General features: G+C 42.1%; 1 protein-coding gene across 2 annotated transcripts in view; it reads right to left on the reverse strand.

Annotated features, from left to right (window-relative positions):
• Positions 1-368: 368 nt before the first annotated feature.
• The window catches only part of AR (androgen receptor), a 221,744-nt gene continuing 197,056 nt past the window's right edge, over positions 369-25,056 (reverse strand). Inside the window, exons 6-9 of one of the 2 annotated variants that reach the window (XR_012711808.1) lie at positions 13,294-13,424; positions 10,555-10,712; positions 3,554-8,047; positions 369-3,029 (exon numbers count right to left, since the gene is read on the reverse strand). Coding sequence is in view for 1 of the 2 variants with exons in the window: in XM_075258938.1 (XP_075115039.1) it covers positions 7,892-8,047; positions 10,555-10,712; positions 13,294-13,424 (445 nt within the window). In the remaining variant the exon portion in view is untranslated. Of the gene's footprint in view, positions 8,048-10,554; positions 10,713-13,293; positions 13,425-25,056 lie in introns of both variants that reach the window. The other variant, XM_075258938.1, reaches the window with a different exon arrangement.

A 25,056-nucleotide genomic window follows, 5' to 3' on the forward strand; every position in this document is an offset into this window, starting at 1 on the left:
TATGATCCCCCCCCCCCCCACCCAAGGAGGTTTCAGTCTAAGAAGTAATTTCTGATTTTTGTGCGGTGTACAACTCTGTTCAGACCTGGTATAGTTCATAGTAGGCTTTTTAATTGAAGATCTCAGGAATGCTGATATGTGGTGTATATGGGGCCGCCCACACATCCCACCATGTATATTCAACATTTAATTGCTTTTCTGAGAAGAGGTAGGTCACCCTGACCACATGGAACCGCTCTCCAAATCCCCGGCAGGTTAAGTCCCCTGAGTCACAATGCGAATACACAAAACGAGAACAGACCGAAGCAGAAATCACATTCAACTTTATAAATGTGTTCAGCCAAATTATAGAAAGACAAGATGCAGGTTTTCGTTTGCTACTTTCTACAAGACACTGAGATATTTCAATCCATATAGGTTTACACATACACAGAAAATTCAAATACATACATTAAAAAAACGACAGCAATAGCATAAAAATGATAAAAACTGATTTTTTTTTGTTTTTTTTACCACCTAAAAATTATAAGAAGAAAAAAAAAAGCAGCCAAAAGATTCCCCAGGACCTATATATACGTTCAGCGTTAAATATTTGTATGGAACCGTCACTGCCACGGGGAACGAAAAAAATCGCGGCGGAGGAAAGGATGAGAGTAGGCCTTGTGGCAACAGGCGTCTGAAGCGTCAGATCTGTCAGTCCTTGTTCCCCGGGGATCAGGTCCCAAGCATTAAAACACGGCATCCATACATTAGCTCAATGTGACTATTGTAAAGTCTGCAGAGGTCATATACATAACTCAACAGGTCGAGCGTCTCTGTTGATGCTTGAACAGTCTGCAGTCGGTTCATAGCGTTTCCAATGCCCAACGGACTCCTGTAGAAGTTGGGTTAAGGCACTGCCCTGTCCCGTCCCATATCCGTTCCGTAAAGTTCTTACCTTCAGCTGGCCTCAACCACTTCACTACAGGGGTTAGTTTACCTGACAACTCAATATCATGACTCTGCTTTTAGGGTAGGGATAGGTAGTTCCAAAAGTCCCCATTAAAATCGGTGGGGGTCAGGTAGATAAAAGGCAACTTATGCTATGTGACACAGGTAGGTATCGTGCAATATACTCCAATACTCAGACGGAAGCAATAAAGCTGCTAGCAGTACTTAGGCTGATATAATATACTATAGGTAGCTGCTAGCTTCTTGTAGATAAGTGATATAAAAGCATGATGTGTGTATATATATATATATACTGTATATATATATTTACACCTTAGGTAGTTATTTGGCACTGGGCGGCTTTCGCGAAGCGATGAAGGCAATGATTAACCCCTTCCACTGCCGTAGAAATGTGCAGGTAGTTGGCGCTTGCTGAATCCACAGGATTGCAAGCACCGTTCTGCTCGGGCTCTTACGTAGTTGTTACTACTTAATCTCCATATTACCCAGCAGGGATTAGGAATAACGAGTATTCTTTTCAGGGACGGCTTGTAGCTCAGGCCGCAACGCAGATGCAGAGCCTGATTTATTAAATAAACACGTATATAGTAAGTGGTTTCGTTTTGACCCTGCAAGACTCAGTGTTTCATTACTATGCTGGGTGGCAGACTGTGACGCCCCCGGGGTTGTCATAAATGCATTGTTGAATGCAGTCATTTTACATCATTACGTGTTTGCAGCTGGGCAGACATTTAGGTGCCCAATTCACCCTTATGATATTTACAAGATGCTCGATAAATATTAGCTTAATGTTGGGGAAAGGTCTTTCCAAATAGTTACTCTAGCAAACAGCTAAAGGTCAGGGTGACACTCTAAAATTCTCCTTTGGTGTAAGATGAATGTAACATGTATTTTACTCTATGCACTTAAAACAAAACTCCCCCGACCCCCAATTATTCATGCTAATAAACCTGTACAACGGCATATAAAAAAAGTAAAACAATCTTCTTCAGGGATTCTAGGACACGTTCACATTCTATAGAGATAGATATACTTTGTATACTCTGAAAAGGACAGGCATTTAGAAATATATCATTTCTATGTGTTAACAAGAAGTATAAGATCAGAGCGTAGATCAAACATAGGAGAAGATTCAGTTTACTTCTGTCTAACCTGTACATGAAGGTATCCTCTAGATATTGGTTGGGTGATTTCTTTGGTACTTCTATACAATCAGATTAATAAAAATAATTCACATGAGTAAAATTCAGAAATCAACAAAGCAAAGTGCAAGCGCGACTAAGAAGTCAACAAAGCAAAGTGCAAGCGCAACTAAGAAGTCAACTAAGCATAGTGCTAGCGCAACTGAGAAGTCAACTAAGCAAAGTGCAAGCGCGACTCAGAAAAAGTCTAGGAAAAGTGCACGCTCAACTAAGATGTCAGCTCAGCATAGTGCAAGTGCAACTAAGAAGTCAACTAAGCATACTGCAAGCTCAGCTCAGCTCAGAAAAAGTCTAGGAAAAGTGAAAGCACAACTAAGAAGTCAACTAAAAATAGTACAAGCTGAACTCAGAAAAAGTCTAGGAAAAGTGTAAGCTCAACTAAGATATCAGCTCAGCATGGTGCAAGTGCAACTAAGAAGTCAACTAAGCATAGTGCAAGCGCAACTCAGAAAAAGTCTAGGAAAAGTGAAAGCACAACTAAAAAGTCAAAAGTCAAGAATAGTGCAAGCGCAAGTAAGAAGTCCACTAAAAATAGTACAAGTTGAACTCAGAAAAAGTCTAGGAACAGTGCACACTCAACTAAGATGTCAGCTAAGCATAGTGCAAGTGCAACTATGAAGTCAACGAAGCATAGTGCAAGCTCAGCTCAGAAAAAGTCTAGGAAAAGTGAAAGCACAACTAAGAAGTCAACTAAGAATAGTGCAAGTGCAAGTAAGAAGTCAACTAAAAATAGTACAAGCTGAACTCAGAAAAAGTCTAGGAACAGTGCACGCTTAACTAAGAAGTCAAATAAGCATAGTGCAAGCGCAACTAAGAGGTTAACTAGACATAATGCAAGCTAAACTCAGAAATCAACTAGGTATAGTGCAAACTCAACTGAGAAATAATCCAGGCATAGTGCAAGCTCAACCCAGAAGTCAACTAGGCAAAAAGCAAGTTATAGTGCAAACTCAACTCAGAAAAAGTCTAGGAACAGTGCAAGCTCAAATAAGCATAGTGCAAGCGCAACTAAGAGCTTAACTAGACATAATGCAAGCTAAACTCACATTCAACTAGGTATAGTGCAAACTTAACTAAGATGTTAACTAAGCATAGTGCAAGCTCAACTCAAAAATAAGATCTAACATAATGCAAGCTCAACTGAGAGATCAACTAGGCACAGTGCAAACTCGACTCAGAAATAATCTAGGCATAGTACAAGATCAGCTTAGGAATCATCTAGGCATAGTGCAAGCTCAACCCAGAAGTCAACTAGGCAAAAAAGCAAGTTCAGCTCAGAAGTCAACAAGGCATAGTGCAAACTCAACTCAGAAATAATCTAGCTAAAGTGCGAGCTCATCTCAGAAGTCTACTAGGCAACTCCTAAATCAACTAGGTATAGTGCAAAGTTACATTATGACATTCAGTCTGTGGGGTATGTACGGTGTCAAAGCTTGTATCAATCGAGCACACATTCTCTTTCTAAGGCCTCATGCCCATGGGGTGTAATACAGCGCCTCTATAGAAGTTCATAGGGCTGTACTGCACCAGTAAAGGTGTATAGAGGTTTTTTCAGCTGGATTCTTTGTAAAAAAAAAAAAAGTTGCATCCTGTACTAGGCAATACTAGAGGAAATCTCTCTGAAACAAGGCACCCAATGGTGGCACCATACCACAACACCTAGGGGGAAATTTACTTTAAAGGGCATGCCAGTTTTCTGGTGCATTATTGGAGCACAGCTGTTTCTCCAGACTGGGGTATGGACACCTCAGCCCAAAAGGTTATGCTTGAAGTCTACACCAGTACCTGACTGCTGTAAATTTCAATTTTGTTGCATGGGACCATGTGACCAAGGAGGTCAAAGCCGTTTCATAATTTGGATACATGCCATGCCAGATACATGGGGATGAAATAAGACTGTTGTAGGGAACATGGGTCACTTCGCCCCATGGTCCCTACAGGGCTTTACTACAGGGCTGCAGGCCTCGGCCCTGCACATGAGGCCTAATGAGAGATACAATTAATGAGCAGACAATATTTGTTTTGGGATCTCCAAACTGAGCTAATAACTTCCAAAGAAACCTAATTCTACAACCTAAGGCAAGAGATTAGGACTGATTGTTAGTTTGCTATTAGGATTGTGGCCTAACATTTGGACATAAACATATTTCCAAAAAACGTTGATATAAGTTGCGGATGAGATTTTGCAAGGTTGTATTTTCACAAGACACGACTGCCTTGCCTTGGTTCACAATACGGTCAATGTCCTATCGATGCATGAATAGATCAACTATTGACAAAGTAAATGCCCTTTTTGCAGGTGTTTTTGCAAGAATGCAACCTACGTTGCTTTACTCTGAACCCTGAGGTCATATAGAGAAACCAGTCTCCTCTATAGAGAATTCCAGAGCACCGCACAGTAGATGGCGCTGGTGTCAACACAACTTTTACGTTGTTCAACGATCTGCAAAAATATGAAAAAGTTTAACAAAACGCCCCCTCTCTAGACTTCCTCATTGACTCTATGGTATAGTAAAAGATAGCCCTCCGCCATATTAATAGGAACTCTACAAACCACAGTGTAATATAGGTCAATCTACTGTATGCTTAATATGGAATGAGCGCACAGACCGCACTAGGGACAGACAAGGGGCTCTGACTAAGGAACAGCTTGCACAAACCACAGACATCACTTGTCCTGCTAAAACGGTTCTTATCTTATCTCTTCTTTCCGAACAGTGACCTGTTGTGTCTACTCTCTTTGTGCAAAATGCCAAGTAAGCCGATCCATATAGAAGAGAAGGCTAATAAATCCCTATTAACCCCTTTCCCAATCGATCCATGGGTAACCCATCCGTTTCCAGTGCGAGAGGCCGATACATGTAAAGTGCTCGTCATTCAGTATGTCGCTTAGTAAAGTAAAATTCTATCCATACAAAAAATAAAAAAATACATTTTGTAAGTGGCTCAAAACTGCCAGGAAATGCCTACCGAAGTGTTATCTATAGTGCAAACTTGCTTGTATAGGGAACAATCTAATGCTCTCGTACTTTGGCGGCCTGTTTGGAATAAAGTCAGGCCTGTTCGCCGCCGAAAGTATCCGAAATATAAATGTTCTATGTCTAGTAGTGTCAATAAAATTCGTAAGTCTACGTGTTAAGTGGTGGGACGTAAATCTATATGTGCGAGTAGTATCAATACCAAGGATACAATGTACATTAGGGAATAGCTGAGTATAAAGGCACGACTTCAAAAAAAGGATCAACTTATACCCCTAAAGACACCCATCCTCCGTGGAATTAAAGTAGGATCGGCCGCTGATATCTCACGTTGTACGTAGGCGGACTGAGAAATCGACATTACGTTTAGTGTTTACTTCAAATATACATTCATGTTGTAATGTCTTATAGATGCCAGGTTAGATCTTCACCTCCTCTAGACACAAGATGACTAAAACAATTCATCTCGTGCCACTTATTCCAAGACGTACGGAAGGAGATATCGGTATGTCTATGGATCTGGATCGTCTGCAGATCCTATAATGTTTGTTAGCATCTATTAGTGGTGTCGTGTAGGTCGCTGCCCGTTATCCCGCAGGATTATTGGATAGGCAATGTATGGATTCTGTGGCTGACCTCTAGAAGCAGCACTAGAGTCCTGCGGCAGCTGTTGTCTTATCCCTTTTCATGGGGATTAACAGGCATACTTGCCCGGAGCCAAACATGAATGTTAATGGGAACCCTGCGGTGATAACTGTCAGCCACAAATTGTTTTTGGTCAGCATCAATCTTTCGTATGGCCTTTGCTGCGTGTCAGGAACAATCTGATTCTGACGATTACGTGAGAATCGAGGAAAGACTCCATGTAGTTTAGGGAACTTTCTGACATTCTGTTATAAACATGTTCCCTCTTTTGTCCCAGGATAGGCACCGGACTCCACGGCCAACAAAAGAGTCCGGCCGACAGCGACCAGTGAATTGTCCATCAGACTTAAGAAGTAACTCAACTGTGAGTATTGAGTTTTTATGGCTTGAGAGGTTGGCTGTGCGTAATATACATTCTATTCTATATCTGTAATGGTTGTAGGCAATGTAATTTACAGGTATTACCGAATGCCATTGTCTAACAACAGGCATCAGGCTAGAGTTTGTGAATGGGAATCTTAGGAAACGTCCAACGCTGCTCTGACAACCAAGAATTTGTTGTAATTGTGATTACTAGTGTAAGGCCTCGTTCAAATCTACGTTGGTATTCCGTCCGGGGGAATCCGCATGAGGATCGGTGCAAGCGGTGTGCCAGTAAAAGCACATGGACCCCATAGACTATAATGGGGTCCGTGTGCTTGCCACCAGATCTCCTCAGGGATCATGCGGACAGGAAAGTAGTTCACAATCTACTTTCCTATCTGCATCATGCGCACAGCAAGCACATGGACCCCATTATAGTCTATGGGGTCCATGTGCTTTTAGTGCACACCACTTGCAGTTGTGTTCGGTATAGGGGGGTCGCAGATGTGAACAAAAAGAAATCTGAACTGACAAGGCTAGTGGTTCCAGGTATACAATATGTCTTTTCATATGGCCTTCAGTAATGTATTTGCTATATCTTGTATCTCTTATTTTTGGATGAGTTCCATTGGACATGTAAATGTAAATTATTTCATAAGACTATTCTTATTTTAGATTCAGAAATAATGGAGACTTATCAGAAAGCATCTGTGTCCGTTCAATAAAAAAAAAGCGTAAAAGAATACATTTTAGTAAATACGACATTTCTTATACGTGAAAGATTCGTTGTTATGTCATTTATATAAACTGTGTGGTTACTATTTAGATTCCAGATATATATATACACATGCTTACTAAAAAGTGTGATGTAGGTAATCTATCAAAAAACGCAAGAGGAGCGGGTTACACGGAGCGGAGGGTAGGAAAAAGCTTTAGTGTTTAGCTTTACTGACTTGGTCTTTAGGTTATGGTACGAGAACTGACGACCTGCACGGGTGGACCAAACCATTTAGCTTTGGAGGGGGGGCTGTCACTGAAACGATACTGACTTTATTCCTCGAGAATGTGTGTGTATTTATCTGACTCCTTATCCCCTCCGCCATCAGAGTCAGTCCATTAGAGGTACAGCTGTGATTCTCAATCACGGGGTCATGTATCAGAGGTGTTGTTTCAGTGCAGGCTCAAGTACTCAATCATCCTTTTGGCTTTTGATGTAGCCCTGACGTCTCTTGGCTGGAAAACCGAGAGCGTATAATCAGCATTGAATCTATCAAAGAAAATGGGCAAGGATAAAGTAAAGACTTGCCACTTTGCTCAGTTTGCAGCCAGGAGAGTAAGTGCTTTTTAGTGTATATGAAACCTCGGCTCTTCCACCCTGTGCCGCTTGAGTATATACTGATGTGTAAGCTGACGAAAAACTTATGCACAGAACTAAACTTGTGATTCCCATATTTCCTCAGAAATTACCGGTCTATAGTCCAAAACACACACAACCTCTATAGCCTGGTAGTGAAATCAGAAGCGTCTTTAAGATCAGTCCTCCAGTTGTTGGTGGGTCAATGACGTGGCACTCATCGTAGAAGGTTGCTTGGATGACGACGGTCCTGGACGCACACAAATGGATGAAGAGGTCATGCATAGGTGGCATGACACGATGAAGGCTGCAGGTAAAATCCATTTTGCATATCTGTACATGGTGACCCTTAAGGCACACTGCAGGGACGGGGAGAGAACATGGCCCAGGAGGATTTTTCATGAATTATGGAAGTAGAGGGGCTTGACTCTGCCAGACAGAATCTTGGGAACCTGCACCGAAATTATTTCTGACATCATTTCAGGGAAATCCACGCTCACCATCTGTGCCTTCACGAAGAGGTCAAATGTGAACTGGTGCAGCTCACGTGCAATCTGCAAAAAAGAAAAAAGGAGATGGGTAAGTAAATGAGCCGTCGAGGTCGATATAGTCTAGAAAACGGGAAGCCAGATTTAGGAAAGCGAGCGGGATAAATAACAGCGATGATTAATATCGCAGATGTCTAAATGTTTACATGAGCAACACCAAATGCACTTCAATAAAGATGAAATGCAATGTGCTGGCTTGCAGTTTCTGAAATGAGATGTGCATTGCTTTCGCGTCTCGCAGATTTATAGATCTACGAATCTTTGGCTCATTTATTCAGTTATAAGAAATGTTCCTTGGATGACTTCTAGTGAGAAGCGCTATTGTAGACTTTACATGCAGTCGGCAATACTGTGTTTTTCACCCTGAAGTCTCCTGGCAAAAGCCAAGGCCCAGCTGTCTTAACATACAACAACAAAAAAAAAAAGTGCATTTTTTTCACATTTTTGCAAGCTCATTCACATTGTGCATCCTCTTCAGGCAGGCCTCATATTTCCTAATATAACACTTCTGCACTTACGCTCCGTATATTGACCCTCCACATCATCCCATTGGACATGATATCTAAGTGTAAGCCTATAAGCCCGGGCATGTCCGTTCTTGCTATTGGCCCTATAGGAATAAATGACTAACATCGACATACTGCATTTTTTCTATCGCAAAAGAAATGCACTGGAAAAACTTCAGGAAAACAATAAGTATAAACTTGGCCTCGAAGGATTCCAAGCATTTTCTTTTCCTGACTTCCAGAATGACAACCCCCATTGTTTACACGGCTGGCTGCAGAGAGCTGGAATACCGAGCATGAAAGAAACAAAGTTTATTTTACAAAGTTACTTTTTATTTACGACTCTTATCAATAAGAGGTTACGAGAAGGTTAAGAACCCCTTTAACATTGTTTTCGGGAATAACGTAGCGCCGCATACCCATATACTAAAATATTTCTCATTTCTGTGTGTTGAATATTCAGGAAGCTTATTAGGAGATATTACATTATTCTTCTGTGCCCTATAAAAGTATTCTTGCTCCAGGCTTATATTTGCATGCATTTCAGTAATGTACTAACAAATCAGCAAGGACATTTGGGCATTTCAGCTTGTGCACCATCTATTTGGTTACATGTATTAGATGGTAAGATCCAGGGTCAATGCGAAGCACAACGGGGGATAGGGGACGAGAAAACGATGCAACATAGAAACATACAGTATGTATTGTAGATTGGATTCACATAGATGAATGACTTTCCATTGAACAGAACGTTACAATGAGCTCTATGAGCATTAGAAAACGTTCATATACTATTATATGTCATATAGAAGGCAGATTTTATAACAGTTTGTGGGCTACATAGAGTCTAGAATCTGAGTGTATACATCCTAAGGAAGCTACCTACTCTACTGCAGTGGACAAGCTTAACCAGTCTATACTCTCTATACTGAGACCAACGTAAGGGCTCGTTCACACGGGGGGCGGATTTGGACCATATTTTGACTCGGGGAGCCAAGTCAAAATATGGTCAAAACCCGCCTGCCACGATGTCACGGCTTCCCCCACCCCAGTGTGGCTCAAATGAATGGGCTGCGGAATCCGCCTGAAGAAAGGGCAGTTGCCGATAGCGGAAAAAAGAACGCTAGTGGTCTCCATAGACCACCATTGTAAAGGGGCGGATTATGATGTGGATTCTGCTGTCAAAATCCGCCCCTTTGGCCCCGTGTGAACTAGCCCTAAAAGTGAGGAATGGGAGACCTATAGCTACCAGACCCTTAGGGGGCATTCACACGGAGTAACGCGGCGCTGATTCTGGTACGATAACTCGCGGCAGAATCAGCACTGATAAAAAAGACTCCCATTGACTTCAATGGGTTCCGTTTAACGCGTGTACCATATTGAAATCAATGAGAGGCTTTTTAACCCATTGATTTCAATGTGTTACACACGTTAAACGGAACCCGCTGAAGTCAATGGGAGTCTTTTTATCAGCGCTGATTCTGCCATGAGTTATTGTGGCAGAATCAGTGCCGCGTTACTCCGTGTGAATGCCCCCTTAATAGAGATGAGCGATCACTGTTCGGATTAGCCTATCCGAACAGCACGCTCCCATAGAAATGAATTGAAGCGCCTGTGACGCTGACTTTGCCGGCGGCCGGCCGGCGTCACAGGTGCTTCCATTCATTTCTATGGGAGCGTGCTGTTCGGATCGGCTGATCCGAACAGTGTTCGCTCATCTCTACCCCTTAATTCTTTGCACTGGAAATTCTAGGGGCATACAGAAGTCTATAATATTACAATCTTATTTCCCCCAATAGCTACTGTCCGGTTACAGCTGGCAGAGCCCTTACACCTTAGACCATTAGTAAATCTTGAGAATTTAGCAGTATCCATTGGCCTATCCAATGTACAGTATATAGCAGGCTGAAGACCGCAAAGACACACATTTTGTACTGTTTTGCTTCCAAGTTTAGATTTTGGTTATATGAACCAGGATCTACCGAATAACCGAAATAACACTCTCACCGGTTGCACAGAATCAAGAAGTTTGGTAAGCTGGAAAAACCTTCGAGAACTAGATGCCGGGTTGCTTCTTTTGCAGGAGATGACACGATCCAACTCTTTAATGTAGTTCATCCGAAGTTCATCAAAGCACTTCTGATCCTTCAGACCTTCCACAGGAACTAAGGATGGAAGACACACATATAGTGTTACATCTTACGTCCTATAAAGAGCCGACACTTACTCATTCCTTTATATACATTAGGTAATCGAAATAGTTACAACTATACAAACATAACAAAATACGTTCTAATTTCCGCTGTTACTTATATTATTTCATGAAAGGTATACGAAGTCCAAAAGATGATGTTAATAAATCTGCTACATGGTCTTGTATTCTACACTTCAAAGACGATGCAGAAGAAATGAAAAAAAATGGAAGATCGGCGCCTTATGGTGCAGTAATACAATATCGTAAAGACTGGAGAAACAGAAGAGACAACTGCTCACTTCAAGGCGACTTCTTCCCAGAGACCACACACATCAGACAGGTCTATGGTAATTGGAATGTACCGAAAGGAGAAAACATCTGGGCAGATAAGCACGGCAGAAACCTCACACCTCGGCTGCCTTATACTACCGAGCCTCCTGTGGGGGAGAGTCTCAGGGGCTGCACAAATTCTGTAGAAACTCAGACATAATAAGCTCCCTATGTTTGTGTTATTTTGTGCTTGATTTTTTCATCTTTTCTCCGTTTATATACATATATGTAGAGAGAGAGAGATTTGCTTCTGATGCAATGATTGCCTGGACCCTGAAATAATCTACCGGTTTATGTGATGTGACACGCACATGAAATAGGACTGCTGCTAAGACGGATTATGGACTATCTGGTAACACCGCCTCGCCTGCTAGCTACTCATTTCCTTTGTCTTACAAGTTGGTCCTACTGTGTGTACCTGGAATAAGTATTTTGTGGTCCGGATGGGAGAGAAGACGATTTGGAATTAGAATAAAGCATATTTGTTAGTAAAATCCTATCAGGCTGCTCATTTTCGGATACCTCACGCGGGGTCTGTGCTACAGACGCACTTCACGAGGCTTCACATCAGCTGCCTGCTTTAGGCAACAATATAGACAGTGATAGCAAATTGGAGGGCAGACTGCTGCTTCCCCAGAATTACAATGCACCTTCCATTTATGTAAATAGAAAGAAAGCCAAAGAAGCAATCTACAATATACATGGGCTAAATGAGTCGTCTCGTTTCAGCAAATAAGTGTCATTGCTTGTACGCCGAAAAGTTCTACAATTGCTAAATATACTTTCTGTTCCAAGTCATGAAGGTTTTCTAGATTTCTGCTTTCAGTCATCCATTGTTTACCTCCAGTGGTTAAAAATCAGTCCGTGGTCATGTGATATTACAGTCCATGGTCATGTGATGAGGGCACAGGTGCACAGCTCGTTACCAGGCAGATGTCTAATTACTCTGCTGTGATTGTAATGAGCTGTGCACCTGTGTGATCAACACATGACCATGGACTGTATATCAAATGACCATGGACTGTATATTACACGACCATGGACTGTAGATCACACGACTATAGACTGTACATCACACGACTATAGACTGTACATCACATGACTATACACTGTATATCACATGACCATGGACTGTAGATCACATGACTATAGACTGTATATCACACGACCATGGACTGTATATCACACGACCATGGACTGTAGATCACACGACCATGGACTGTATATCACATGACTATAGACTGTATATCACATGACCATGGACTGTAGATCACATGACTATAGACTGTATATCACATGACCATGGACTGTATATCACACGACCATGGACTGTATATCACATGACCATGGACTGTAGATCACACGACCATGGACTGTAGATCACACGACCATGGACTGTATATCACACGACCATGGACTGTTAATCACACGACCATGGACTGTATATTACACGACCATGGACTGTTGATCACATGACCATGGACTATAGATCACACGACCATGGACTGAATATCACACGACCATGGACTGTTGATCACATGACCATGGACTGTATATCACATGACTATAGACTGTACATCACATGACTATACACTGTATATCACATGACTATAGACTGTAGATCACATGACCATGGACTGTTGATCACATGATTATGGACTGATTTTTATCCAATGGAAGTAAACAAAGACTAACACCAAGGAAAATTCTGAGGATTTGATAAAGTCTATCGGAAAATCACATAACTTTTCATTACACAATATGAATTTTCTGAAACTGAACAAACCATTTAATGGAGTGAGATTAATTGAAAAGTGGCAACCCCCCCCCCCCCAAAGGTCTAGAAGTATCCACAAATGCAGTCTCATCCTAAATGAAGACGATGATGAGGAATACTAGCCCTTGTTCCCACTGCGTCCATCATTAACATTTTAGAAGGTTACCTCTACCAGAGTCTGTTTCTCCGCTCATACACTCATCCTTCTGATTGTAATCTCTAATATGCACATTCCCCCGACTCGTTCCCTACACTTACGCTCCTATATATAAATGCCAAGACATTAATTTTCTTTACAATTTACATTACTTGGGAAATTCAACCATTATATGAATTAAATCTAATAATTTATTAACTCACTGCAAGGGAAACAACGAGAGCCAAACTAAGTTGGCAAGTGCCAGGACATTCATCTGGATGCGATCAGTAATAATGTAATACTCACTAATACTGAAGAGGAGAAGAGCCTTCATACAGAGGAACTCCTCAGGTGTGATCTGTAACCAACCAAACTCTTGTGAGAGGTGACGCATTCGGACGCACTGACTGTACATGCGCGACTTGTGCATGCGATACCTGTAGAATGATAGAAATAGGTAATGTTATATTTATAAAGTCACTGGACTCAATATTACAGGTAGGAAATCAGGATTATAGCAGTGAAAGTAATAAAAAGTAGTGCAGATTAAAATCCATTAAGACGCAAGTACGTCTCTGCAGAACTTGTTTTACTAAGAACCCATAGCCTTTAATGTGGCCCTATTGTACCTTCACTCCATATGGAGACATATAGACACATAGTTATCTAATAACTAGTGTAGACAATATAGTATTCGATCGAATACCTCACCGGCATAGGAATGCGTGTAATCGGCCGAACACCAAGGGGTTAAATGCATCGAATCCCTTGGTGTTTGGCCGATTACACGCATTCCTATGCCTGCAAGGTATTCGACCAATACTATTCGCTCAACACTACTAATAACCCATTCCCACATCCAAGCAGATGTTATGCGGTGTTCTTAAAGAAGTCTAACACAGAGCGGTTTGCATGTCAACTTTAGGCAAATTTGTTCATATTTTCCTTCCCTGCCTTCCAGTGGCGTAACTAAAGTCTTGTGGGCCCCGTTGCAATCTTTTGTCCGGGACCCCCTTCCTCATCCCTACAGTGAATTCTTGGTAGTGATGGTTACGGGTAATAAGGACTTTCATCCCCCTTAGTGCGGTTAGGGGTAATCTTTGGGTCTCCTTGGCTTATGGCTGCAATCTCAATACTGATGCCAGTGCTTATGGGCCCCCTAAGGCTCCTGGGCCCGATGCGATTGCATTGTCTGCACACTCTCAAGTTACACCCCTGCCACCTTCCAAAATTCACAACTTTTTTTTATTTTTCTGTCAACATAGCTATGTGAGAGCTTATTCTTTGTGGGACAAGTTGTACTTTCATTAGGCACCATATTAGGGTACATATAATGTCTTCATTAGCTTGTATTAATGTTTTTTTGGGTCCATTCCACAATTCTATCATAACATTCCAATTACGGCAATAACCTATTTACATTACACTAGCATTACCCGCGACTTTGTCCACGCCGCCCTCACTCCCTGAGCGAATCACCTCCTACGCGGCCCCAGCCTCCCCCGCAACCGTCTTCTTTCCCCCTGCATGCGCGGCAGCGCCGAGGCAGTTTCCCCACTGTGCCGCAATCAAGGGCGCCACTCTCATCCATGCACAGCAGCCGGACCCGTCCGCGTCATGTAACAATGCCCCCCGCCAGTGCTATACATACAAACTCCAACAGGCGGCCCCACTACCTATTCCTATTGTTACCAATGTTTGGTATGTATGACATTTTCATCACTTTTTATTGCTATTTTTTTGGGGAATACTTTATTTTGTGCATTGTGGTATATATTTTTTATGGCGTGAGTTTTTTTTTGGATAGTGCTGAATTATAAGCACGTGGGGATACCTAATGTGTTTGTCTATTTTTTTGTTTACTTTATGTTTTTTTATTTTTATAGTTTGTATTTTATACTTTATTTTAAGCTTTATGATTTTTTTTTTTCAATACTTTTGACTGTCCCACAAGGGGACTTGAACCGGGGATCTTGGATTCTCATTGCACTGAGATCCGAGTATATCACACAGGGCATAAGCAGAGTGGTAAGGGGTTAAGAATCTTGAGATTACACATTTCATGGCGGTTTCCGTCTCCTGTCCAGTTTCTCGGGCAGGAAACGGAAACCTGCAAAACGGAGATCAGGTGCTGGTGTGAACCCACCCTAACATGCCATTTTGGCTGTACAGTGAACATCAAAAAAACAAAGCCGTATGAAAGTCATGTAAACATAGTTTTTTGGGTAATTTCACCCCATTCTGATTTTTTTCCAATCTTTCTAGTACACCATATGCGATATTAAACGGTCCCATCACAAGTACACTTTGTACGGCAAAAACTAAGCCCTCACGTGGCTCTATGAATGGAAAAATTAAAAAAAATTAAGGCTTTTGGAATGCAGGGAGTAAAAAATGAAAAATGGCTGCGATAGTCAGTGGTAAAGTAAACTATTAAAACTTCTATTTTTGAACACGTTCTTATTCTTACTGTTCAGCATTTTTCCCACATCTGTCTACAACTTTTGCCAGACATTCTCGCTTACGTCTCAACTGTACTGGGACATAAAATGAATTTCATGTAAGGCATACCTAGTTTTATACAGTCCTCCGAAATGTAAAAGTCAACTCTGTGTAGAGGTCAACAACACCACTAAAATCCAGGAAAGACTCCTCCAGTCGCCCCATACAGCCAGATATACAATGTCAGCCCAACATAGGGTAAGATCAACTTTCCAAAATATTCCGAGAAGCGTGTGATTTCTTACTGTCTTTTGTATCGGGAAGTCGCTGCTTTTATGACTTACACCTGTAAGTAGTTCTATGTGAATGAGCAAGAAGCTACATTATGGCGTACAACACGGGCAGACTTGTCGACTGCCTGTAAATTAACTGACAGTCCATAAAAGTAAGGACATGTTGGCTTGTGTTCAGAAATTTGTGTAGTTATGGCTGCTTTTTAAATTTCCCAATGTGTTCATAAAAATGTTGGCAGTCTGTGTTTTTTTAAATAACGTTCCAGGAAGAAAAATAAGGAGGTCTCCATCTCTACAATGAGGATGTACTATCTGTGCTTGGAAACCTTCTAGCAAGATAAGATAAGATAATCCTTTAATAGTCCCACCATGGGGAAATTCAGTGTGTTACAGCAGCATGGATAATACAGTAATATATTACAAGAAAGACACATACAAGCTCATAGCAGATAGAAAAGATTCTAGGAGTCATAGCAACTAAGAAGAAAAGAAGACTCAGGATCATTTAGTTCTCCGTGCGGAGTGATCTTCGCTTAGCCTGGTGTTGATTATACAGCCTGATCGCGGTTGTGAGGAAGAGTCTCCAATAGCTCCTTCTCACACTTGGGGTGAAGCAGTCGGTCACTGACAGTACTGCCCAGTGCTATCACGTCCTCATACATGGGATGGGAGTTGTTCTCCAACATGGAGCTCACCATGGACAGTATCCTTCTGTCACCACATTGCTCTGGAACCCAACTACAGACCAAGATGGTGCTCATACAGCCACAAGGAAAAGAAAGCATCCATGTCAAATGAGTAGTGTATAATTTGTCCAATATTAAGGCAATAACTTGGACTCTCTGATTTGGATCTGGATTCTTCATATTGTTTGGAGTCCCCTTTTTTTGGCTTGAGTTGGGATCACAGATCACTTGTGGAATATGCAAATCTGTCTCCCAAGATGAAAATAGGGAGACAGTGCCTCTGTTATGCTGCCCTCTATAGGAAGCACCCTGAACATCATGCCCGACTTTCCCAGAAGCCTTTACTGCATAATGTGGGATTTTTACCAAGTCAATTTCTCAGCTACGGACGGCCATTTCGGTCTGTTTGGGCCTCGTCAGCTCAGCGTAGAGAGAACTGACTTGGTAGAAGTAAGAGGCTGAGAGACCAGATTATAGGGATAATGATGACAATATGTCCAACTGTATTCAGCAGTATAGAGCTCTCTATTACATAATGATGGATACACGCAGTTTTAAATGCATAAAATGGAAATATAAAATCTGAATATATACAGTCCTATGAAAAAGTTTGGGCACCCCTATTAATCTTAATCATTTTTTGTTCTAAATATTTTGGTGTTTGCAACAGCCATTTCAGTTTGATATATCTAATAACTGATGGACACAGTAATATTTCAGGATTGAAATGAGGTTTATTGTACTAACAGAAAATGTGCAATATGCATTAAACCAAAATTTGACCGGTGCAAAAGTATGGGCACCCTTATCATTTTATTGATTTGAATTCCCCTAACTACTTTTTACTGACTTACTGAAGCACAAAATTGGTTTTGTAACCTCAGTGAGCTTTGAACTTCATAGCCAGATGTATCCAATCATAAGAAAAGGTATTTAAGGTGGCCAATTGCAAGTTGATCTCCTATTTGAATCTCCTCTGAAGAGTGGCATCATGGGCTACTCAAAACAACTCTCAAATGATCTGAAAACAAAGATTGTTCAACATAGTTGTTCAGGGGAAGGATACAAAAAGTTGTCTCAGAGATTTAACCTGTCAGTTTCCACTGTGAGGAACATAGTAAGGAAATGGAAGAGCACAGGGACAGTTCTTGTTAAGCCCAGAAGTGGCAGGCCAAGAAAAATATCAGAAAGGCAGAGAAGAAGAATGGTGAGAACAGTCAAGGACAATCCACAGACCACCTCCAAAGAGCTGCAGCATCATCTTGCTGCAGATGGTGTCACTGTGCATCGGTCAACTATACAGCGCACTTTGCACAAATAGAAGCTGTATGGGAGAGTGATGAGAAAGAAGCCGTTTCTGCACGTACGCCACAAACAGAGTCGCCTGAGGTATGAAAAAGCACATTTGGACAAGGCAGCTTCATTTTGGAAACAAAAATTGAGTTGTTTGATTATAAAAAAAGGCGTTATGCATGGCGTCCAAAAAGAAACAGCATTCCAAGAAAAACACATGCTACCCACTGTAAAATTTGGTGGAGGTTCCATCATGCTTTGGGGCTGTGTGGCCAATGCCGGCATCGGGAATCTTGTTAAAGTTGAGGGTCGCATGGATTCCACTCAGTATCAGCAGATTCTTGAGAATAATGTTCAAGAATCAGTGACGAAGTTGAAGTAACGCCGGGGATGGATATTTCAGCAAGACAATGATCCAAAACACTGCTCCAAATCCTCAGGCATTCATGCAGAGGAACAATTACAATGTTCTGGAATGGCCATCCCAGTCCCCAGACCTGAATATCATTGAACATCTGTGGGATGATTTGAAGCGGGCTGTCCATGCTCGGCGACCATCTAACTTAACTGAACTTGAATTGTTTGTCCAAAATACCTTCATCCAGGATCCAGGAACTGATTAAAAGCTACAGGAAGCGACTAGAGGCTGTTATCTTTGCAAAAGGAGGATGTACTAAATATTAATGTCACTTTTCTGTTGAGGTGCCCATACTTTTGCACCGGTCAAATTTTGGTTTAATGCATATTGCGCATTTTCTGTTAGTACAATAAACCTCATTTCAATCCTGAAATATTACTGTGTCCATCAGTTATTAGATATATCAAACTGAAATGGCTGTTATAAACACCAAAATATTTAGAACTAAAAATGATTAAGATTAATAGGGGTGCCCAAACTTTTTCATAGGACTGTACATATATAGACTGGTAAACTTCAGCTACAGAGAAGGAAAGTAGAACAATCTGAATATTTGGTGACCTGTTTGGCTACACCGTCCCACTGTACTGCCTTACTGGTCACTGTAGCCATCACGGCTTCTCTAAGTAGAATACAGTAAAGGACACGCAGTCTTGTCAATACTTGATACTTTCAGAGATGACACCAGATACCTAAGCAGTAAAACACTGTAAGGCTCATTCATCATTCCCCAGTGCCAGGAAAGAGGCATTGAAAAAGCTGCATATTTTGAAACAATATCTACCAATAAGAAAAACATGGAGTTCCATTATAGTCTATGGCAGTGGTGCCCAATACTTCGATCACGATCTACCGGTCAATTGCAAAGGAAGTATGGGTGGATCGCGTAACATTTTTCATTTATTTTTTTTACTTTTTTTTGTTTGAACCAACGCATGTGGACTCCCCGAACGGATTACCGACGCAGATGTGAACAAGGCCTTAGATGCCGCCTCAAAGAGCATTTCATATTGGCTTCTTCAGGAGCAAAGAAAAGATTACATGTGTAGATATGTATCTAGAAGGAGATATGTATTACAATGTCACAGTTAGCTGCACCTCTAGATACAAAGTATATTCGGTATCTAAGTACACAGTGTTCCAAATTATTATGCAAATTGGATTTAAGTATCATGAAGATTTAATTTAATTTGGTTTTGGAAATTCCAGCCTGTCTATAATACCTACGGAAACGCCGGCGGTTTTCCCCATAGGTATAATTGAAACCTAAAAGTATCATTATAAAATAAGGCAATGCCTTGCTCAAGCTACAAAAATAGTAGATAGTTCACGAAAACTTAAGCCTCATCATCATTTTCGGAAGAGATTTGTGGCTGATTCAGAGCACAGACAGGTTTGTGCAGATAAAGGCATAATGAGGAAGGTTTCTGCCAGAAAAATTAATCGGATTAAGAGGGCAGATGATAAAAAACCACAACAAAGAAGCAAACAGGTAATTGAAGCTGCTGGTGCTGGAGTCTCACGAACCTCAAGATGTAGGATCCTCCAGAGGCTTGCAGAAAAAATCAGAGGCTTGCAAAAATATCTTAAAGGGATTCTATCATAGGAGTCCCTTTTTATACAAATACCTCGTGGGAATAGCCTTTAGAGAGGCCATTCTTCTCTTGTCTTTGTCATTCTATCCGCGCCGCCGTTGCTGAGAAATTTCCTATTTGTTCCTTAGTAGAGATGAGCGAGTAGTACTTGATCGAGTAGGTACTCGATCGAATACTACGGTATTCGAAATACTCGTACTCGATCGAGTACCACTCGCTATTCGAATGGAAAAGTTCGATGCAGAACCAGCAACGATTGACCGAATGCTATACAGTCAGCCAATCAACGCTGGTTCTTCTCCGACCTTTAGAAGTCTTCTCTGTGCAGCTTCCCCGCGGCATCTTCCGACTCTGAATTCACTCTCCCAGGCATCGGGCCTGGGCAGAGCCGACTGCGCATGTCCGCTTGTAGTGTGGACATGCGCAGTCGGCTCTGCCCAGGCCCGATGCCTGGCAGAGTGAATGAAGAGCCGGAAGACGCCACGGGGACGCTGCAAGGAGAAGACTTCTCGGAGGATCCAGCCCGACCCTCACTCGTGGACTTGGTAAGTATAATTTGATCGAACGTTGCCTACCCCTGAAACGAGCATTTTCCCCCCATAGACTATAATAGGGTTCGATATTCGATTCGAGTAGTCGAATATTGAGGGGCTACTCGAAACGAATATCGAATCTCGAACATTTTACTGTTCACTCATCTCTATTCCTTAGGCAAATGAGTCTTCCGAAAGCATAGGGGGCGTCCCCTGTGCTCCTCGAAGTCTCTCCAGTGACACCTCTGTCTTGTTCTGCCTCTCTGTTGCGTTGTTACACGTCATCAGTCGGCAGAGTCGACTGCGCTTGTCAGTTCGGCCATATTCATGTGGCCAAATGGATGCTCATGTGGCCAAATGAACATGCGCAATTGGCTTTGCCGCGGCAGAGAGGCGTTGGTGGAAGAAGACAGAGGCATCGCTGGAGTCTTCGGGGAGCACAGAGGATAAAGAGGGAATGCCTCCTGTGCTTTCTGAAGACTATTTTGCATAAGGAAGAAATAAGAAATTTCTCAGGAACGGCGGTGCGGATCAGAATAACAAAGGTAGGAGAAGAATAGTCCTTCTAATGTGGTCTTTGTAAAAAAAAAAAAAGGGATTCTAATGATAGATTCATATTGTGAAGAGATTTGTGGCTGATTCACAGCTCAGACAGGTTTGTGCACATACAGGCATAATGAGGAAGGTTTCTGCCAGAAAAATGAATGGGATTAAAAGGGCAGATAATAAAAAACCACAACAAAGCAGCTAACAGGGATTTGAAGCTGATGGACTCCCAAAAACCTCAAGGTGCAGGATCCTCCAGAGACTTACTAATAGGCCACCCCTAAACAGTGCTAATACGCCGAAACGGTTGCATATAGGAAGACTAAGAGTCTTTCAAACAGTCCTGCAACCCAAAAGGATGGAGTGGTGGATGGTTGGTGGTTGGCCACTATGTCCTAACAAGGCTGCGACATCAACATGGAGGTGGCAGAATCACGAAGACAGACCTGGTAGTCCCCTTTAAGGTCCCTGACAATGTGAAATTGACCTCTGCAAAGTATAGAGTTTCAGACTGACCACTATTCCATGGAACAAAAAGAAGAGCCGTGCTTTCCGTAGTAAAACCATCGCATGCAGCAAAGAAGAGCTTTCGGCTGCAATGGGTATAACAGGAGAGAAGCTCATGGAGTGGCCGCCATCCTCCCCTGACCAGAACCGTACTGAGAACCTCTGGAATATCGCTAAGCAAAAGATCTATAAGACTAGGAGACAGTTCACATCATAACAGCAGCTTTGGGAGGTTATTCTGACATCCTACAAAGAGATACAGGCACAAACTATCCAAAAACTGTCAAGGCTAATGAATGCAAGAATTGTGGGGGGGATATCACACTTAATTTTTTTTTTGTCACCATTAGAGATAAGTGAGTAGTATTCGATTGAAAACCTCTCTCCCATAGGAATGCGTGTAAGTGGCCAAACACCAAGGGGTTAAATGCATCAAATATTCACTGCGCTTAACCCCTTGGTGTTCGACCGCTTACACATATTCCTATGGGAGCGAAGTATTCGATTGAATACTACTCGCTCATCTCTAGTCACCATATGTATATATTTTAGACCCAATGGTGAAAGCTTTTGTTTCCATCCAACAGATTATCCACCCCACATACGTCAAAGTTAAAGGGGTCGTCCGGGATAACTATAAAACCCTACATTAATCTAAAAGACCTCCCCTCCCCCCCGCCTACTTGCTAAATTACATAATGAATCAAAAATGTATAGTTAATCAGACGTTTTATGATTTTCCGGTTATGATCCGTTTCCCCATTTCCGGAAATAGATTGTCACTACTCCGCTCCTCCTTCCTTGATGTGGGCACGCGCATGCGCAACAGAACCAGAGTCCTGGGTTAGCCCTGAAGCCGGCAGTACATCTCTATTGTGCAGACTGGGAGGCAGCGTGCTGACAGGAAGAAGGCGGGTAAGTATAATGGGGTAAGGGGGTGGCCTGAGTTAGTTGGGAAAGGCTAGCAGTGGGCGGAATAGCTAGGGGGAGAGGGAGGGGGATGGAGTGAGAACCTACAACTACCGGTTATGAAAAACCCATGCGGTTCTGAAAGATGCAGCAAGTCAATTTCAGCTGTGGAATCACAAGCAGTTTCCCTAAAATTCAGACAAGACTCAATGGAAAATCTGACGAATTATGACTGTGTTTTGTTACGTGAAGCCTGAGCTTAAGTCTGTATATCTTAGATTAACAGGATGTGTAAAGTAAACACTGCTAATCTGAAAATGTTTCTTAATCTTCCTATTGTGTATAATATCACAGTACCAAAGGGATTAAATCATCTAGTAATTCTTCTAACATCTGGAACCGATGCTTGCATGAAATACTATATTGTGTTCTGTTTGGTCTGAAGGGGGGTAATGGATGTAATGGTATGTACATATGAGAAACCCCGGATTTAATGCACTACACCTAATACGAGGACAGAGAGAGCCAGGAGAGGATCACTTTCCAAGAAAACATTTTAGAATATAAAGTATCTATTGTAACAGCCAGGGCTGCTTTATCCATAAGGTAAGCGATGCACTTGTAAGACTTTCTGCTCGGGGAACGCTCTACTCACAACTGTATCAGCGAGACATGCAGACCGATACAGTAGAAGCCTATGACACAGCAAAGTACTGTCATAGACAGGGCTGACGTTACAGGGGTGGAGGGCAAATCGGGCAATTGCCCAGGGCCCCACCACTATTAGGGCCCCCTGCCAGTGGGATACTATTCCGACTGTGTATACAGTATATCGGGAGGATGGCCCTGATATTTAATAGTTTTTGTACTCAAAAGGACATTTGCCTTGTTGCTTGTGCCAATGATCTTTAAAGACCCCCAGAATGTCCCTGGAGGAGCCAGAGATCAGCAGTACATCGCACTGAATTGTCAGAATGTGACGGTGTTGTAGGTGCAAAATATTAGCATTTCGGGCCGCACTTTGTCCAAAAACGGCACTGGTCATAGAAGATATACAATGATGGGCAGGACGTCCCGGCACAGGTGATGACATCACTGCATCGCGTCACCTGCCCCGGGCCTGGACCTGCACGAAAGTCCAAATACAAGAGAAGATGTCTGCTGCTCCAGTCATCGGGGGATCAGGGTAAGGTGTTTTTAAAGACAAAGGGGGAAATTACCGCTGATGGGGTACTTACTTCTGAACATGGACACATTATTTATAAGGGGGTATTATCTATAGTGGGGGAACTATTCTTTTTAAGGACGGCTGTTATAAGGAAGGAACTATTATTTATGAAGGGGGATTATTAAAGAGGGAGAATTACTGATAAGGGACACTTATTTATAAGGGGGCCCCCTTATAAATAATAGTCCCTGCATATAAATAAGGACCGCCTTATAATATAATTATTATTCATAAGGGGGCAGTTACTATTATTTATAAGGTGACACTACTATTTCTAAGTGCAGGGGCATGGCCACGTATATTGTATGGGGCCAGTAAGAAGGAATTTTACTATGCGGGGGCCATTTTAATTTGGATGGTCAGGTATGTTTAAGTGGTGGTGATGGGGGGGCCACTTATGACACTTTTGCACTGGGCCCACCAATGAGTTAAAACGGCCCTGGCTTCTCTCCCTTCTCTCTAGACTGGAACTGAGATCATTGCAGACTTTTGGGACATTATAACATCACATGCGCCTTACAACTTCAAATTTCCCATGATGCATTGCCTTTAGCTCTCCTTAGGTTAAATAGATGTTCCACTGAAGGCTGACATTTTTGCTGTGCTCTTTGAAAGCTGCTTACTTTGTGGGCTGAATAGGTGGACAGCATGGTTACTTATGATGAAGGGGTGTGGATGCCCTTGTGGGACCCTCCCAACATCTGGAAGAAGGAACTGTGCGGTCCTTAGGCTCCATGGTCCATCTCTGCTTCTGTGGAGTTGAACAAGTTGTTGGTTCCTAGTAGTGCTCATTTGGGTAATGGCCCGCTAGAAGTGTCTTGTTATTCAGCGTAGAAAATAATCAAGATTTTTCTTAGCAGACTGAACTATGTAAAGGCATCTCCATAAAAGTTAAGTGGTCCTTTAAGATGAAGCTCTTTGTACTGTTTAGTACAATGCCTGCAAGAAGAGAGTAAGAGTCGGTGACCCCGGCCTCATGGTGCATGTCCTCTCCTTGGTCACTTCTCAGTAATGCATAGATTTCCATCTGTTCTAATTTGCATACATTCCCACAATGCACTGCCTGAGGTTCTCCTTAAGTTAAATGAATGTTGCACTTAGGTTGTCCCTACAAAGACAAACCAGCCTAGATATAGAGTGTTTACTGCACTTGTGTGTGGTGGTTTAAACCTGATGTGCTCAGGACATAGTCTCCCTGGAAGCTTAAGTGGGAGACCCACTTATTATAATGGGAAATAGCTGGTATAGAAGGGTGAAAGTTGGCATGGTTTTGGTGGCTTTTTTTTTTTAATAAAAAAAAAAAAAAAAAAGGGTTAGGATGTTGGCATGCTCCTCCAGCATTGTTCAGCTTAGAAAATAATCAAGATGTTTCTAAGCAGACTGAACTATGTGAAGGCATCTCCACAAAAGTGAAATGGTCCTTTAAGATGAAGCTCTTTGTACTGCTTAGTACAACAAATGCAAGAAGAGAGTGTTATAGTAGGAGTTGGTGGCCCTGGCCTCATGGTGCACGTCCTCTCCTTGGTCACTTCTTCTCAGTAATACATACATTTCCATCTGTTCTAATTTGCATAAATTCCCACAATGCACTGCCTGAGGTTCTCCTTAAGTTAAATGAA

The sequence above is a fragment of the Leptodactylus fuscus genome, chromosome 11 (genome assembly GCF_031893055.1).
Source record: "Leptodactylus fuscus isolate aLepFus1 chromosome 11, aLepFus1.hap2, whole genome shotgun sequence".
In the NCBI taxonomy this organism is placed as follows: Eukaryota; Metazoa; Chordata; class Amphibia; order Anura; family Leptodactylidae; genus Leptodactylus; species Leptodactylus fuscus.